Source organism: Argiope bruennichi, chromosome 6 (assembly GCF_947563725.1).
Source record: "Argiope bruennichi chromosome 6, qqArgBrue1.1, whole genome shotgun sequence".
NCBI classification, from domain to species: domain Eukaryota; kingdom Metazoa; phylum Arthropoda; class Arachnida; order Araneae; family Araneidae; genus Argiope; species Argiope bruennichi.
In genome coordinates, this window is record NC_079156.1 from 85,181,065 (window position 1) to 85,201,834 (window position 20,770).

The following is a 20,770-nucleotide window of genomic DNA, read 5'->3' on the forward strand; positions in this document are numbered from 1 at the left end:
CAGCAATCAATTAATGAATTTTGTTTTTAAATGGATAAGTTTTTAATTGGATATTTCACAATTTATGATGAAAATTCACTATAGTGAAGTAATATTTTGCAACATGTTCCAAAATTATAACTAAGTATTGTTTATATTCTTAATTCATAAAAAAAAGCAACACAAATTAGTGATCACACCATTTTTTTTTAATTTCATCAAGATATAGACATGGAAATTCAAAAAGTTATTTTTAGATGGATAAAATACAATATCATAGTTACAAAAATATATCTTCAAAAATATGGCATGAAAAATTTGATTATTACACTTGAATTAAATTTAAAAAACGAATATCATTCTATTGTTACACTTGTACAAAATTAAGCTATTTATTAAATTATATATACAAAGAGAGCATAATTACATCAAAAAGCAATTATTTCTATAACAAGAAGAAAAACAACTAATATAAAACTGTAAAGAATATTTAATCTGATTTATCATATATTAAAAATATGTAAGTAATATTTTTATTATTTGATAAAACAGGAGAATAAAACAACTGAAAAAATAGTTATGTTCAATAAAACTATTTTTTTTTTACATTTGATCATTTCTTAAAAAATTAATATTAGCTGCATTTTGTTGCTTGTCACAACGCTTATTTACCTTAAATTTTGCCTCTATACAGATAAAATAGCTGCAAAATACCAGATCTATAAATCAAATCACACAAAACGAGCACTTTACACACATACAGTTTAATTAGTATCAACTAATTTAAAACAAATCAATTAGTTGTACAACAAAAAGTTGATACAATTATGAAAGCTGTCATAATATTTATATATAAATAATATAAGGAACACTGATATAGAAGATATACATTATTTGACGGTAAGAATATTTTTTTGCTTTTATTCAGAATATAATTTCAAAAATAAAATAAAACTATAATTATGAATCGAATTACTCTTTACTGAAAATCTCCATATATTGAATTTTTTTCAGGAAAATTGCATCACCAATAGAAAAATATTTTTTGTAAAATGATCAAAAATTTTAACATAAATTATGTAAATCTGTTGTAGTCAAAAGGCAATCATTGATTTTATTCACGAGAAAGAATTAAATGAACAAAAAGTTTTACTGATTCTTACAACAGAAATTCTTGGAAAACCCAAAACTGTTTATAGGAAAATCAACAGACACTTGTCTGACAGTTATGTCCTTTTTATCTTCTATTCTAAAAATAAATTCTTGTTTTTACAAATCATTGGAACATTTCCGTTCTGTCTTTATTATTTTACTGTTACTCTTTGAATTTTTTATATTAAATAAGGAACTAAATAGAAATATTCAATGTTTAAAGGTTGAAATAGAATGGAAAATAAAGTTTCAGCAAAAAAATGAAATTTTAAGAAATATAGTATCAAGACCTGAAAAATTGCTGTGAATCAATATTTTTTAAAATCATTCTTTTCTAATATATTTTTTCATCTTCTTTTAACTGTAAAAAATTAATCACACATAAATTCTTTCAGTAAGAAAATGCTGAAAAATTTGCTCTGTGTATTGCTGCAAATTAAAATTTCTATATAGCAACTTTTTCCAAGAATTTCAAATTCAATACATTGGGTTTCGACAGCATTTTTTTTTTTTTTTAATGTGTGCGTGCATTTCTGTGTAATGCATATCAAGTAAAAAGAAATGTTTCTCTTTATATCTGTCTGATTTGTATAACAAATTTCTAGTATTAGTAATTAGAGTTAAAACAAAAAATTTGGTGAAATTAGATAATATATTAATGCACTTTTAAATCTAAATTGGAACCTTTAACAAATGTCAGGTAAAACTGCAGAACTTAAAATGTTTTACAAAAAACCTAACAAGTCTATATAATCTATACATTGGAAAAATAAATCTCAAAACAATACAATTGAAAATATAATCAACAAAAATTTCAAGCAACTTTCAATATGTGCCACAAAACAAAAATTAATCTCTTCTTATCCACAGTAAATATGGTTGGTTAATCATGGTATAAATATAAGTAGAGATATAAGCATAAAATAAATATATACCAAATGTGCATTAAATTTACAGCAAAATAACACCAAATAAAAAAGTAAAAAATGTACAAACAAAAACAAGATTCTTAGATGTTGCATTGATACCACAGCACTGTTAAAAACAGACTGCAAAGCAATAATTCCAAAAAAATGCACATCATTCAGGTCAGTTCAAACTAAATGCTATAAGTATCCCCATTATTATATTATTTATAGATGTAGCAACAAAATATATAGGCACCTGTTTTTTTTAAATCTCAGATCTTATTATGACACCAAAAACACATGTAATACAAATTCAATATCACATACATAAAAATTATATACGAAAGCTCTCATATTTTCCATCAATATGACGAAGTCTTAAATAAACATCTGTACCAATTCCTTGCATTGTTTCCAAAGTTAAAGAACCTCCCAAATATTCAGCATATGCCCGTGATGTCGGCAAGCCAAATCCAAAGCTGTAAATAAATATGTAAAATCAATACTTGATATAATAAAATAATGACTGCATTTTAATGCATTATTTATTTTAGTCACAACTTATCAAATGCTGGTAAATTCAGATATACTGCTCTAAAAAAATTCAAATATTTTCAATAATAATACTCAACTTTTTATCTTACAGTCATAAGTAAACTCTTATTCCCTTATAAATTCATAATAATCATTAATATAATAATAAAAATATATCACAAGTGAACTCTTATTCCCTTAAAATGGATATTTTAATAAAGGAAGAAAAAAGTACTTTTCCTCTTTTTAATTCAAAATTATGATCTATAGTTTTCCTTAAGTACTTTGCTTCTAAATATAAATCAATCTACTCATCAAATAAAAAATACCTGAATAAGGAAAGGACTGCAAAACAAGAAAAGACAGATTACTTCCATTCCTAATAATTCTGTGCTCTACCATTAGTAAAATACGAAAAAAATTATGCTGGTACGAAATACCTATGATCTAATAAGGATTTTTTTCTTTCTTTAATCCTTGCATTAATTATTTATTCTTCAGGCCTTTAATTAACACTGTCTCTTTTGTGGCTAATACAACTACATTTTCTCCCTTAATCTAACAAGTCAATATATATTCAAAAATTCCTAAGCAATTCCCAGCTGCATATACTATTAGATAAATTATGAAATCAAAATAACAACATTGTGTAATTTTTTTTCTTTATTTTCAAGGTAAAGCAAAGAAATTAAAAATGATTTATTTTTTTCAACAGCTTACTACACCTTAAAAATTCTTTAAATGTTTAGCTATTAAAAAGCTTTTCAGAGATTCTCTATCAAATTTTCAATTATTTTTCTACAGAAATTTTAATAATAAAATTTTATTTCACAATTATCTTGCTCTTGGATGCTTTTAATGTAATTTAAAATAATTTTAGTGAAATTTAGGCATTAAATTAATATGGATGTTAAAAGATTTATTCCATATAATTTAACAGAGACAACAGATAATGAATTTATATGAATAATGCAATATGTTGATACTTGTGTGTTCTAAAGATAAGGTTTTTAAGAATCCCTTAATGTTTTAAATTCAATGAAAACTTATACTTTAGAAAAACAATGTTTGAGAACTATTTTATCAGTCATAAGTTAATCTAATGTCACATTTTTAATCTAAAAGTAAAATGTAAATTTAAAATCATGCTTAAAAACTTAAGAACCTCGTTACATGTATTAGTTGCATGTAACAATGAATACAGAAAATTTCAAAGAATGCACAGCATAGCTCTATTCTTGAGAAATAGCATTCAAAAGCAACATGATTGTACAAACAAAGGAAATAAATATATAATAATAAACAAGTAGTATTAACGAATAAATTTTGTAATATTGGCATACATCCCATAAAAATGCTGAGGGAATATAGATGCTTGATGTAACTTATACTAAAATCTTATGCATGGAGCTATCAATTTTTTAAAATTTTGTACAACATAAATAAGAATAAAAAATATTCATGTACTTTACAATTAAAAGAATTGAAGCATCCTACATGAAGCACTTATAATCAACGAATAAAACATTTTAAATTTATATTAATAAACTGAATTCATAAATGAAACTTTAAATCATAATAAAATTGTGGATAGTAACACATAATATGAAATATTAAAATTAAAATTTATTTTTGATGAGGATCTATTTATTATAAATGAGTTTTAATACAAATAACTTCGAGGATTAAATTGATGAGAATTAAAGTGCTATTTTAAACTTATTTTGTATATTCATTTAAATCTTTTGTACAAAAATTATACCAGAAAAATTTGTGCAATGCATCATTTATGGTACATGTACTATAGTTTGAGAAAGCCTGTTATATCCATATATATATATATTTTCATAATCTAAATTATTAAACAAAAATGACTGTTGTTATGGAGAAGCCTGCTGCTTTTGAATGTTTTAAATTATCTTTAAAATTGTTAATGCACTAGTCTTTCTTTTAAAAATAATTATGAAATGAATTTACAGTTGAAAAATTTTTATTCACTTAATTTAAATAATGAGTCATAACTATTCAAATATATGTGCAACTCCAAGGGAAGAAGAAAAAAATATTATTAATTTACCCATGCATAGGTCCAGAGGCTGGTCCATCATTTGGTTCATTCATCATCTGACCCAGTAGACCACCATCTATTCGATGATCAGTGCTTGATCCAGCAGTGGTGAAATGATACTCCATAATGTGTGGCAAAAGTTGATGAGGTATCCCACAGCCTCTATCAGAGATTCTGAAAACAAGAATCAAGCCAACAGATTTATATAAACATTGTATGACCCCCATCATGTGAATTAAGAAGAAAACAAAAACAGTTATGCAAACTATTATATGAAAAAAATGAAGTGCTAAAAAAATAAAAACAAATGCATATAAAATTAAAACAGTACATGGCATATATTTGATATTGCAAAATTATGTTGAAGTCTTAATGGCTACATTATGGCAAGATGAACAATTAAATCTTTTTATAGTATCTTCTACAGTTTGTAGAAATTTTTTTAATCTCTCACAATAAAATAAAAATATGTTCCATTAAGTTTCTTAGTAATCAATTTCTATTTTGCTGAACATAATATTAGCTAAAACTTTAAAAGTAATGTTAGATAATTAATAAGGGAATTCATTTCCAGGTGATTTGAATCAAGTTGCAATATGTTTTAAATCGAAAATTTGATAGAAAAAATTGATTTCCTTCACTATGGCACACTTCTGCTCAGCAGAAAAAAAAATATATTAAATAAGTGACCTTTTTCTACTCAACTTTCTTTTCTTTTACATGCAACATTGCTACCTTCTTACTGTTGAAATATTGAAAAATTCAATATGAAAATGAATGGCTAGTATTTAAAACAAAGGATTATTACATAAAATTTAATACTGAATCATTTCAAAAAATTTATTGATTAAAATACTTTGAACTCTTCTTGAATGGCATTGACACAAAGCGCTTATATATAAGTCAAAAAATTTGTTTAATAAAGGCAGTACAACTAAACCCTTATGGCATTTATTTAATATTATGGTCAAGATATTCAATTTGAATAGCTTTACTTCTTTAGAAGTTATATGTAACATGACTTTCCATATTCCAAAACTGCTTTTTGAAAAACATTTGCGACTAATTTTAGATAAAAACTGATAACAATAGATAAAATACATCCAATCTTGAAAGTATTATTCAATGCTTTAAAACTTGTGTAACAAATACTTACTGAAATATTAATAAGAGACATCTAAATGGTTTTGCAATTAATATATTCCTGTAAAATCTCAATTTTTGAATGACTAGATTATTTTAAAGAGAAAAAAATTACCTGATAATGAAATCTACATCATTATTGGCTATTGTGATGGTAACTGGTGGTAGACTGTCCTCGCATGCATCAATGTGACTCTCAACAGTGGCCCTAAAAATATAAAAATGTAGTTCAAAACAATATATTTGCATAAGAAGGTATAATCTGGGTCAACAATCTAAATAATATTTAAGCTGAATTCAGAAAGTTAAATTATCTGAAACAGAAATATCTATCAATACAAATAGAAAGAAAAAGAAAAAAAGAAAAAGAAAAAAATTCAAGAGTAATAAAGTATTTCATGACAAAAAAAGCATTCAACTTAATTTGCCATACCTATAATTTTGCAGCTATCACAATAAAAAAAAAATCATCTGAAAAATTTTCATATTATTTTGTGTGCTTCAAATATCCATTAAAGATCATTCTTCATTTGGTAATTATAATATATATATTTTTTTAATGTCAGTATGTTCAAAAATTGTCTGTTCAAACTTTTATATTGTGGTTTACTTTTGCACTCTGAAAATATTTAGACATGCCTTATTAAATAATTCTAAAACTACAGTGATAGTTACTAAGGTATATACATAAAAATTTAGACCTTCTTAACAGCAGGATGTATAATCTTATAAAATAACTGAAAAAAATGTTGAATCTTCAAAAAATTTTTCAAGAAAATCAAAAGTTTTAGGGTGAATATTCTTTTACCCAATTCTTACTTAATATGTATCATAATATAAGAAATTCAATGCTACCACATATATCATCAACAGATATGTAGATAAATTGTCAAATAAGACAATAGATCCTAAAGGAGATGGTCAGGACAATAAAATGAGAAATAAGATTTGATATTTCATAACTTGAAAATGCAAGAATTCATGACAAAAATAAGCATCATATCTACTAGAAAGAATTCATTCCATATCATATTCTGAAATTGCATTGCACTAGAAATTTTCAGTTTCATATTTTCTATGAGTACATTTAGATGAAATTCATTTAACAGAGATGAATAGAAATGAGGATGCAAACACTTCAACAAAACATTGTCCTTGTGAATGAGGATTATTCACACTCCATAAAGTGAACAAAATATTGAAGACATCCAGCATTTATAGTCTGAATAGGAAACCAAATACATAATTACAAACAAAATAAAAATGAATCAAAAATCAAATTTACTAATAAGATCAATGAATTTAATGCATTATGAATCAAGTTAATGAGACGCAATTCCTTTTTTCTTTTTTTTCCTTCTAAATTTACTACTTCTGAAAATATTGGCTTTGCTAAAGTTTGAAAGATGTTATATTTCCTAATTCCTGAAACTCTCATTGATGCTTTTTAACAACAGAATTTAAATTCTCAAGCAATGGATTATGTCTTAGAATGTTAAAATATAAAAATACGAGTGAATAAAACTATAATTTCAAATAAATTTTATAAATGCTTTGGTATTTTACCTGACAGCATTCTTTAAAAGTTCTGGAATGATATAATCAAGAGGTGCTTGTATGTATGGAAATACAGCATTAATGTGACCATTCAATTTAATGGCAGGTGATTTGCCATATTTGTGAATTGCTGTTTGCCTGAAATAAGAAAGGAAATAATATAAGAAAGACATTCATTTTTAAAAATTAAGGGGAATAAAGATTTAAAAAATGAGCCACCTGGAAAAATAAATTAATTAAAAGAAAAAAAAGTAATTAAAGAAAAACTTTTTTTGTCATTTAAAAATCTAAAACATGGCCAAATGTTTTATCTTCTTTTTCTTGCACTTTTTTTTTTTGAAACAGTAGAGCAGTTATTTAAATAACAGCAGATATGTATATAAATTTTCAAATTACTAAAAACACATTTTATTAATTAAGCTTTTCAGACCAATAATTTCCATTTTAGAAGAAAAACAAAAACGTAAGAGTACTTGGCAGAAAATTATGTCCGAGTACAAAAATAAAATACACTAATAAGGATAATAAACTATCCTTTTTAAACCATCATAAATATAACAGAAAATATAATATTATCCACAGCAGGTATAAAATAATCATTCAAAAATTCGGGAAGAAAAACGTCTGTTTATTTATGATTTCATGTAATTGGGATTTACATAACTTTGAAAAAATCTCTTACATACTGTTTATATGACCTTTTAAAAAAAACACATTTAATTTAGAAATTTTTAATAAAAAGTTAAGAAAAGATTATATTTAAAAATGCTTTACATTCTAGTATAAAATCCTATTTCTTAAAAACCAATTTGAAAGGAGATATTCAAAAAATAAACTTGAAAATGCCTAAAAATCTTATATTTATTAGTTATTATACTCTTTGAAAATAATACTTTAATTTAAACATTACTTTGAGTACAATCAAATGAGTGCTGAAATAATTGAAGATGGAGTTTATACTATTTAGGAGGAAACGCATTATTGCAACTATAAATCACAACCAAAACTTTTTATTAATCAGTTAATGAGTTACATTATTGCATTTGTCCCTAATTGTGCAAAGCTACAAAGAAATTAAGTGAAAGGACAGCAAGAAGAATGAATACCATTTATATTAGTTGATGAATAATTCATTTACAATTATAGTGCATATAATAAAATTTATTTTCAGATTAATGAAAGATTACAAAATCAAAGCTAACTTCAGAGGTATTCACAATACTAAGCATAATAATTTACCTAGGAACAAAATTCTCTTCTTGGAAGAGTTGTGCATTTCAGAATCAGCTTTATAGTTGTGTGCAAGATCACTTTAACTTTTTTAACTAATTTAACTAATTTAAAATAACTTTAAAAAAATCACTTCTTGATAGTATGCTTTTTCTAAATTTTTAATAAATACAGTTTGAATATAAGTCTTTAAAAGTTTAATTTATATACATATTAAATATTTATGGGAAATGAATTAAAAATCAATTAAATTCTTTTCTCTCAATAACTATTGAACTATTGAAATCATAAATAAATTAATGAATCATAATCATAAAATCATAACTATTGAAATCTCAAAACTAATACTACAGAATTAATTTTAAAATTTCAATGAGACAACTATTCAACAACAGAATTTTTAATCAATACTAACTATTTTCCATAAAAATTAATATTATACTATTATCTTCTAAGGTAAGCATTTAGTTATCAAAATTAAATTTAATCATTTTAAAGGGAAAGAAACTGAACAAAAAAAAAGGTATCATTCATAACCATGCATTTAGAAAACCAACTTTTATTAAAAAATTACTTACCGAACAAAGTCAGCCCATTTTTCTATAACATCCTTCAACTTCATAGAAACATTAATGACTCCAACATAATTTCCCTATAATATAGGTAAGTTATTTTGTGATAATCATCAAAAACAATATTTTTCATAAACTAGTATGTAGCAACCAATGAAAAAATAATAAAACTAAATTTTATTATTAATAACTATTCTTCAAAAAATATTATAAAAAGAAATAAAAAAATTTCAACATACGTTTCCATTAGAATTATCATTATGAAGTCCCAGATGATGTTCTGCAAGCATTCTAAGACCAAGACGAGAAGTTAGAGTCCTATCTAGAAAGTTGCGCACCAACTCCTCATTCTAAAACAATGGATGGAAAAGTTTTTATTAGTTAAAAACATAATTGTTATATTTATAACTAATTTTTAATCATGATTAACTTTTACTTTTGTTCTGTACCTTAATATGCTTGCGACATTCTCTGAAACCAGCTGCTAATTGTGTGACAACATCTTTATGATCATCCAAAAGGCCTTGCAAGAGTTCACAATAGCCTTTTTCAACCTCAAAATCAGTTACCTGCAAAACAGAGAATAGGAAAAAATAAGAAGAGCATATGCAAATATTTCATCTTATATTTATAATACAGAGCCAACATATTACATATAAAAGCAAACAAATATTATACCAAAATTTATTAATAAAATATATTGCAATTACAATTTTTAAAAATCTACAAAAAAAAAAAAAAAAAAAAAAAAGAAAGAAAGAAAACTTGTAATTACACATAAGTAAAGCAGAGAAATAGCCCGATTTATAAGAAAAAAGACATGGTACAAAATACAAAATGAATAACAATCACTTTCTTTTACTTTATATTTCTATAATAAATATAAACATTATGCATATATATTTATCACAACAGAATATGCATAATTAATTCTATTTCATAACTGTCTTTATACTGAGAAGTAACAGAAAACAATGCATTGAAATGCAAGCTGATAGATGGAATTCTACTAAATGCTAGCAATTTAGAAGGGATTTTACCTTTTTTTTTTTTTAATTCTGAAATAATAAAATTGAATAAAAGTATTGAAAACATTGTAAATCACTTTTTTTCTTTCTTTTTAAAAATTAATTTTTTACTATCATTCATAAACTATTACATTATTTTCTTATACTTAATACAATATCCGGTTATTATTATTATTACTATTTAAAATCTACAAGATTTTATTCTATTTTCTGTACCTGGGTATTACAGTATTTACATAAGTGATTTTACTAAAAAATTTCTGTTGATTGATCAAAGAAAAATATAACAGAATCACTTCTGAAACAAATTTATAAATGTATTAGAGATATAAAATTTTAATAAATAACTAATCAAAACTTAAATTCTTGTTAAGTTAAACTATATTTTACGAATACTGAAATTCATTGAACCAATTAAAAATCCATTCAGATGTTATATCCAAAATTTTTATAAAATATTTATTAACAATAAACAAAAAGCAGAACAACACAACAGTTGAAAAATATTTATATTGTTATGAAATAAAAGTCTTATTTTGGAATTAATTTAAATTGCCACACAATTAAATAAAACTACTCTAACATGAAAATCGGAAATTTTTCACATTAATATCAGATATTATTAAAGTAAAAATAAATCATAAAAAAAATAACCCAATGGATAAAAATAATTCTTAGTTCTAAAAGTAACTGGAAGAGTTGAAATATTAAAGCCAGGATAAACAAATAAATAATTCTTTATCAAAAAAAAAATCCAGCTAATAAAAGTTTAATTTTTAGACTCTTAGAAATAGTAAAACCCAAGCAAAATAGACTAGTTCTTAAATAACATTAGAAGTAACAATAACAGAATATTCAAATGTGCACAATGAAAGCAATATAGAAAAATATAATTATAACAAAACTATAAACAAATATACAATATCAGCTACTCCAAATAATTTCAATGGCTTCCAGATTTTTCAAATTGCTTATAAATTATTTTTTTAACTGTGCTATAAAATATGATAGTAGCTAATACATAATCGAATTTAAAACTGCACTCAATTCTAAATTTTCTGGAAATCATAACTGTGCATTTCGACAGATTTGTAACTGCTTTAATAACAAAATATTCACGAAAACAAAACAAGAGTAAAATAAGTTAAATAACTTGATTTAAATTTCTGTTTCTTATAAAAATTTCTCAAATTATATAAAGTAACGCAAGAGACTTAAAAATTAATTTTACTGCAATTAATTGATTCTAAAAACACCTCCCTTCTAATATACACTGTCACTTTTTAAAAAAGACATAGCAAGTAACTAATAAAGAAATATTTTTCAATATTTGACAATATATATTCATATCAAATATTTAACACAAAGATTTTTCAAACTGGCAAAACTATAATTAATGGTACATTGCATAATTTTTGGTGGTTCAACTTTTAAAAAAAAATTAAATGAACAATCAATATGATTATAAAATAAAATTCTTTTGCCATTTAGCATTACTGTACATATATTTTCTGTGCATGTAGACACTATCGGTGGTACACATGACGATATATTTATTTCTTTATTTCCATTTAGATGATATAAATTTAACAAAAAAAAATAAGAAAAATGGAGTTACGTGCATATTACATTAAAATAAAGATATAGTTTGAAAATGCATGAAATGAATAAAAAATGCTACCACCGTACCAATATTGAAAATCTCTAGATCAAAATTTATAGCAAATTTTTTTTGAAACTTGCATAATATCATTCAGTTAATCTTTAGAAACCATTTAAATGGATCCCTTCTCTTTACAGTGAAATTAAACAAATATAATATTCATTTCAAAACAAACTGCAAATAAATTATACTAATGAAATATATAAAATTATCTAAAAAAATTACCTGGGGATATTCACTCAACATGTAAAATGCTCGTATATACAATTCATGCTAAAAGAAGAAAATTATTTAAGATATATAAATTTTTAAAAATTGTTTCATTCATCATAATTTTTTATTGTTATTATTATTAATTGAACATAAAATATTCATCTTAACAAGACTCATTCAGAAACATTCCAAACCTTTTAAATCAGAAGGACACCTACAACTTCATAAGATTTAAAATCTAGCTAATTAAAAATAAATATAAAAATATTAACTCAAGCTACATCATTTTAGTCTATAAGGAATTACTTTTTTATTTACTTATTTATTGCAACCTTGTGGTCATAAAACATTATGACAACTAATTATGTCATGGAAAGAAGAAGAAAAAAAATGACAACGCATATAAAATTTAGTTTTAAAAAAAGACATAAATGTTACATATAGTAGGTTAATTAGTCACCTGAATAAAATTAGTATCTTTAACTGAATACAATTAGTATCTACTAATTTTTAACATTCTTGTTTTAAAATAAGGGTAATAAATTTTATTAACACAGCTATTAGAAACAATTCAAAAATTTTTCCAGCCACTATAAAAACTGGGAAGTATGATTTAAAATGAAGGATTATTTTTTGTAAATATATCTAATTAATTAAAAAATATTTCAGTATGAATTGTTAGCTCTGGAATAATATAAGACTATCCAAGATATTTTATTCAAAATTTTAAGGAATCAGGACCTTTTTTTTCAAGTTTGAATATAAATTTAAAAAATTAGTTCAGGAATAATATAAGACTATTAATTAACTATCAGGAATTATTAAGACTAAGCTGATTATATTCATTTGTTCATTCAATTATATTTGTCCAATAGCTTCAAGGTTAGATTAGTTAGCTTATTATGTGCATAAAGAAATTTCTTGTATTTAATTAAATTTTTAAAATCTTAAGATATTTTATTTCTGAAATATAAATATACTACTTATAAAAATATAAGTAATAAACTTATGACAGAAATATGGAAATTGAAAAAAGCCGTAGTGTCAGAGGTTTAAAGTAATATTAAAGAAGGAAAAAAAAAAAAAAAAAACAGAGAATAGCCTCGATAATTAAGTACTCATATATAAGTACTCATTTAGGAAATTATATCCTAATAGTATGATTTAAAATGAATTTTACAAACAAAGTGAAAACATAACTGAAAACTAATATTAAAAAAATTGAAAAACATAAATAATAATTAAAGGACTTTTTGCAGATAACAAGGAGCTGTTTAGCACTTACCACTGCTAGTATGGTAGGATTGCAACCCACAATGAAAGGAAGACTTCGAAACCCTGCAACTCGATGAGCAATGCGAACAGGAAGTTCTTTATGTAAATACTGTGCACTTCTCTGAAAAAAATGAATGAAAATTTAATTCGCAAGAACTTCACAGAAAAGTTTCAAACTTTCAAAAAAAAACATTATTAAGTGAAACTGCATATAAGAATATATATCAACTTTACATGAATATATAAATTTTACTTAGATGAGCAATTTATATTTTTCTTGCATCACAGAAAGGTCATCACAAATTTTTATTTTGCAAATAAAATTTTCTCATTAAAGTATTATTCAAGATTAAAAAATTATATACTCATAATTTTGAATATCATTACTGATTGATATTCAAAAGTTCTATCTATAATACTGTTCTAAATATGCTATGCTATAGTTATCTTCACATAATATATAGTGTTTTCACACATAAATGTATAGTGTTTAACTACACAGTCTTATTTACAAAAAATAAAGCTGCATACTTACTAATATATGACTACCATCAGGACTTTTCCCAGAGTAAAGAATTGTAGAAGGTGTCAGTCGTACAGATGGCTAAGAGAAAAGCTTAAGTATATAAATATACATTTAAAACAATACATACAAAAAAAAAGCATTGAATAATTTTAAATAATACTTCTCAAGTTGCATCTTTTTACTTATTTTTTAATTTAATAAAACTAAATAATACTTATAACAATTACAAAATTAAAAATATACTTATTAAAAAAATTAGAGACATAAAATACAAAATGAAATCTTTGAATTTGACAGATAAAATCAAAATATCTTTAAAACATTCAAAATAATTTAAAAATAATATTTGATAGCAATTTAAATCTGTCAATTTTTCTGAGGCATCCCTATAATACCTATTAAATTATTGGTTCTCAACTTTATAGTATTTTGCATTCAACTTGAGTTTTAATCATGCTCCTCTTCATTTGGTATTCAACAACAAACTGTTAAAATAAATATACCATATTTTTTGCATCATTATAAAGACAATATACTTATTTTTAGGATGAAATTTTATTTTTGGACTAACAAGATATCTTTTTCTGATTTTAATAATTATTATTTTCTACATCTTTTTCATCTATCAATAATATTACTTCACCCCACTGAGAATAAGAAACAGTTAAACAAATGGACAAGAATTTGAATGTTGGGATGGATATAGACAAGCATTTTAGAAGGGATTACACTCAAGTATATTTTTGTTATGTAAATTTCTGGAATGATTTGGGGAGGGGGTGTAATAAAAAACGTCAAATTGGCTGTGAATAAAATGTTTGGGACATACACACCATATAATTTTATTTTAAATTTTAGTTAATAAATTTTGTAAGAAAAGAAATATTAAAACAAATCATTATTTACAGCTTTCTACCAATCAACAACACTAAATTTATCCTAAGCTTTAATACTCTATAAGTAATATGTAGAGTATACACAATGTACATTGCATATATAAATAACAACTTTTTAGATAATATATAATATAAATGGTTTTTTATAGGCACAGTGTTTTGGTGAATATATTTTACCTAGTGTTACAAATAGTGACTTTACACAAATCCCCAAAAGCAAACTAAGTGTCCATCCACAATTAAAAAAAAAAGTAAGAATATGCAGAATAAGATATGCAAAGCCACGAAAAGATGGATTATAAAAATAAACTAGTTTATTTAATTCTATTATCTAACTAGTACATCAAAATTTTAATTTTTATATTAACAAAAAAACTTGTTTTAGTAAAATAAAATCACATATGACAAGTTCAAATAAAAGTACTTGAACAGTACTTTTGAGAAAAAATATTTAAACAGAAGGATAGAAAATACTAGATATTTAATAACCAGTAGCATGAAAGTTATTACTCATAAATGATGCAAAAAATTTTGATGCAATATATTATATTGATTGAAAAAAACAAAATTCCATATTGATTTGTATGTTATAAATTTCCTAAGAAAAAAAAAGTAAATATTCAGAAGAAAAAGGAAGCTTGTAATTAAGATTTTATAATGATATGCATAATATTATTATATATTATTTAAGCTGTTTGAAAAAAAAATGTGCGCAATTGTGAATCTATGCATATTTTTCTGTTTTTCCTTCACCAGGAACCATTTAAACTAAAAATATCAGTTATAATCAATAAAAGAAGATGATATTTTTAAACCTCCATCTATGTAATAAAGCTACAACTTAAAAATGTTTTTTTAACATGTTAAAAATTAGAAGATTTTAGATTTAATAATTACGATGTAACATTTAATAAAACCAAATTATTTTAAAGCAAGTAAAAAATAAAACAATATTTTATAGGTTATATAAAAACAATTAAATCATTAAGTTTTAATATTCAAAAAGAAATTTCAAAATTAATTTCTAATATAGTTTTTGAAATTCGTTTATTTGAAAGAAATACAACTATTGTGTAATTGTTTAGAAACAATCAAGATCCAAATATTAGAGGTACCCGCTTGGAACTAATAAAGTAAATGTGTCATAAAATTGTAAAGTAACGTAAAATACAGTTATTTTAATATAAAAATAATTTTTGTATATAAGTAAAAATAATTAAAGTGAGTAAAAACAAGCAAATAACGAATTACAATAATTTCAAATGAGGTCATAGTACTTTGTAGTCACTGCGCTATAAATCAATGAGTAAATGTTTTATTTACAAACGTACTTCAATATTAATTACAAATAATACACATAAATGTTCCTCAATTTATATAATGATTGCTAAATATGTACTTACCTTGGCTGCGGCAATGTCTATAGCCGATTGATTATAAAATGATTGCACTGTTCTAGTTCTATTTCTTGGAGCTGTATTAATTTCGGGTCCATGGTGTAAAAACACACGACCTGAACGGTCTTGGTTTTTATTACTTTCGAGAAAATATCGAGACTTAGGATTAATGTGAAGATTGTTCGTACGACGACCAAACACACGAACACTAAATGTTCCAATAATTTTTCCTTTTTCAAACAATGGAGATGCCATAATTTACAATTTTAATGCTTATATTTGAAAAAAAATCTGCAGTTCAACACACTAAAATACAAAAAAGCACAAATATTATAGACACGAAAGAAGAGATTCAATAAACATCAAGAAAGCTACAAAAGTATCACAGAACTTGAAATATATAGACAAATAAAGTATTCCTTCTTGAGAAATGAATAAATCCAATGTTGCCGTTTTTAATAAAGTGAGATTTTATGACGGGAACTGAAATCCAAAAAGTGAGAAACCGAAGGTTCACACTTCCATTTCATAGGGAGATGACAATTCTTCCAAAATAGAAAATATTTAACAGAAAGGGAAAACCCCATCACCCGCAAAGAATTTTAAAAGTCCAATACAATAAACTGAAGATTAAATTCCAATGTTTATAAATGAAGAGCAAGCATTAACCATTCACGTAAAGCGGGCGATTGAATTAATTCTCCAAGAGCATCCTGCAAGTCCCTCCAAGGTTTATTACAGGTTTCTGAGTGAAAAAAAGCATGCCAAAAATCTCGCCAAGAAAAAGCGGGCATTCTTTCTTTGTCTAAACGAATCTATAGAAAAGATAATCTTTACAAAAGAAATTTTTATATTAAATATAATGCTTCGATTTTTGCTTGAATAATTATAAATTACTATCAAAAGATATTATTTTGATTAACACATGTGTCAAGAAATCAAATAAGAATGCTGCATGAAGAAAGTAATGTCATAATCATTGAGTCCTAAATCGAATAATATTACAGTTACAATTAAATTCTTGATGAATTAGATGTTAAAGTTATTAATATATTTCCGTTTAATAACTGTAATTCTTTAAAGGATTTAAATTAAATATGAAATTGTAAAATGTTCTTAATAGGCGATAAGCGCGCCATATTGGCACTCAATGAATTTAATGCACTCCTTTCAAAGTCGCGGACACGTGATAGTCAGCTGGAAAGTCTGGGTTTTTGCGACTGTTGTTCTTAAATTTCGGTATGATGTGAATGCGGCCAATTTAGGAAAAATGTCGAGTGAAATGGAACAAACAAACAGAAATTTTGGAAACTAATCCAGAGCCTCCTTCAAGGAATCTTACTTAATAATTTCTCATAAATATATTATAATAATGAATATATTTTCTAAAAAAATTAACCGATAATATTAAAACGGATAAATTTTCTTTGCATATTTTTTATGTCTTTTGTGACAATATATATTTTTTTTTCCATCAATATAACTAATGTTGATTCTAATTGTTTTTCATGCGCACCTATATTCTTTCATTTCTTTTTAAATTTTGAGTTTGCTTTTTATGTATTTTCTCAAGCATCTACAGAATGCATTGAATTACAACTGTGTAGATGTCTTTTTTGAATGTCAGTTTATAACTTAATAGTAAAAATATAAGATCTATGGAAAGAAAAATTTAAAAAGTTTAAAACCGTATTTCGCAATGCTCAAAATGTAAATCAGCTGCATCAATATTATATATTGATTTTAATGGACTTACTTAGTCAAAGGAATAAATAAAATTTAAGATTTAAAAAAAATTCTGCAATTCTAAACACATTTACGGCAATGAATATTATGCAATTTACATGAAAAATTAGAAAATAAAACTGTATAGTAATGCGAAAGACGATATGCCGTTAAAAAATTGTCCGGATAATTAAGTTTTGAATAGCATTATGATGCCATGACCATTATGAGCTTGACTGCATTAGGAAGGTTCATTTACACACTGATAGATCAGGTGTAAGTTTATTAAAATAACACGTCTGTAATCAGAATTTGAAGCCTGAAAACATTTTTTTTTTTTTGAAGGAATCATGAATATTAAAGTCGTGTTTAAGAGATTTAACGGAAATTAGACACAACCGAAATTTTAATGAACCAGCAGGTGACCAAGCACGACAAGTAATTAAAATAATAAATAAATTCTTTTAGTACAATAAACGAAACTGATGATTTACTTTATTTTTTCCATAACTTATCTTTTTCTAATAACTGTTGTTACGTGTTATAGAAATTAAACAGATATATGTACAATAATCCAAAATGTCTCCTAATGGGACCTCCTGAGGAAGAACTAGCAATATTTATAATTTGAATTAAAAAGTTTTAAAGCATTTAACATATTATCATTTGAATTTTTTCCATTCCGTAAACTAAATTGAAATAAATCAACTCGTTAAAAAAATAATGGAGATACCTTTAATATGTACTGCTTGAAACGGTAAATAACTTAAGTCTGCCATCGATTAGATGTCTCCATTTTTTTTGAAGGAAAAAGGCACCCTAAACTTTAATATTTTTAATTTAATTTAATTTATTTATTTATGTATTTATTTATTTTTATTTATCTATTTATTTGCAGAAAATTTGGAATAATCTACTTTTGTGACTTCTTTTGATTTACAAGCTTTCGTGTGCTTGATTATTTTCAAATTACAATAAAGCGTCTTTTACATTTCAAATTATTATTCTTGAGATTTTTGTCATTGTTCCAAATTCACTTGCCGATCAGTATCATCTAAATTTTATTCCAGTAGCTGATTAATTCAAGAGTCAAGTAAAAATTTAAAATCTATTGAAAAAGGCTTAATTTTTTCCAATTTTATTTAAAATTTCTTCTAAATTGAAATTTAAAAACTTTCTATACACAAAATATTAAAACTGACTCTCTTGAAGACAATCTGCAATTCAATGCTTTTTTAATTCAGTTTTCCTTAGAATTTGTTTTTTTAATGCTAATATAAATTTAAAATAATATCAATAAAAAATATCTGGTTTGCGAAATTTATAAGTGAGAAGTCCTAGAAAGGAATTCCTGCAAAACTCAAGGACTGACGTATGTCCAAACAAAAATCGAATCTTCGTAGACAGCGAGTATCATCAGATTCATTAATAATAGCACGCTAAATTATCCGAGCAATTGCATTTAATAAAAACTCTGTAAATAAATACAATTAATTTACTTTTTATTTTCTACTTTCAAAAAATTAGTATTTAATTGTTATATACTGCTACAAAAAATATATTTCATATTTAGGATCATAGCGGAAATGGAGAAATAGCGTGAAAATGTCTCCTTAAAAACCATATATTAATCATTTAACATCGCCGCATGTTGGTTGTGAAAATATAAAGCGTTCCGCAAAATATTACATGAAATCGAAAGGGGAGTGTTTCTGTCTCCACTTCAAAATTGTTTCGAACGCGTGACAAAATTACGATGAATGGAAAAAATCTCATATCTGTTTTTCTTTTGAGTCTGCAAGCGGGGAAACAGTGTCAGCAGGAATGATTTTCTAACTTTCTCGCGTATTCTCAAATAAATAAATTATGGTTTATTTTTTACTAGTTATTTATTTCGAATGAATATGAAATTTTCCAATTTATTTTATAATATTCCCAAAATAAGTAAATTTTGGAACAATATTTTTCTATAGATAGGAATTTCAGTAATTATAAGCATTAAGCTGTAATTATAAGCATTCATTCTTTTTTGAAAGCAGACAAAGCTCAAAGTGTGTGTGTGTGTGTGTGTGTGTGTGTGTGTGTGTGTGTGTGTGTGTGTGTGTGTGTGTGTGTGTGTGTGTGTGTGTTGGCGCTCTACAGGCCAGACCATTCAACTTACAGCTACCAAATTTGGTACATGTATACCTTAGAGGTCGGGAATGTGCACCTGGGGTCCCTTTTTTGAAATTTTAATTAGAATTTCAATTATTAATTAAAAACTAACTTTCCCGCCAAAAAAATCTTCCATTTTCCTCACCGCCAACTTTTCCGCCAAAATAATCTTCCATTTTCCCCACCGCCAAATGAGTAAGGCTTCAGTTTTCTTTTCTCCCAACAGTAATGAGGCTAGGGTTAACATTTTTCGGCCGATTATTTCAAACGATTCTGTTTATTTTCTTAATGTTTTATGCATTTAAAATTAAACATTGTTAATTAATCCATGTTTCAGATTCATTCTGAAGTACTTTTGAATTAAAATAACACAGAATAAAGGAAATTAAAAATGTATAATCTGCATAGCGTTACCCCAACTGGCGTAGAAAAATTCACGCATTTCCGTTAGCCTAACTGGCGAAGAAAATTCACGCATGCGTATTGTATTCTGATTGTTGTCATGACAGCCATTCTCAACGGATGATTTAAATTATTTTTCGGTCAGTTGCATGCTTTGGTAAGTAAATTTTATTTATGTTAGTTATATATATTTTTTTGTATATGCTTATATTTTTAAGTACATCGTTTTTTAAGTAGTTTTTTTTAACCTGTTTTCAATGATTTAAATTATTTTTAGGTTAGTTGCATGCTTTTGTAATTAAATTAGTTATATATTTTTTTGTATATGCTTATAGTTTTAAGTACATC

The 20,770-nt window shown here is 24.8% G+C and overlaps 1 protein-coding gene across 1 annotated transcript; it reads right to left on the reverse strand.

Moving 5' to 3' along the window:
• Window positions 1–275: 275 nt before the first annotated feature.
• LOC129972337 (3-methyl-2-oxobutanoate dehydrogenase [lipoamide] kinase, mitochondrial-like) lies at window positions 276–16,865 on the reverse strand. Its single transcript, XM_056086441.1, has 11 exons — window positions 16,148–16,865; window positions 13,858–13,926; window positions 13,333–13,443; window positions 12,060–12,107; window positions 9,593–9,712; window positions 9,383–9,493; window positions 9,150–9,223; window positions 7,351–7,479; window positions 5,900–5,992; window positions 4,651–4,815; window positions 276–2,518 (listed from the first exon to the last, which is right to left on the reverse strand). Exons 1-11 carry the CDS (start codon window positions 16,394–16,396, stop codon window positions 2,374–2,376), a joined length of 1,314 nt encoding a protein of 437 aa, XP_055942416.1. The 5' UTR covers window positions 16,397–16,865; the 3' UTR covers window positions 276–2,373.
• Between the last annotated feature and the right edge of the window lie 3,905 nt (window positions 16,866–20,770).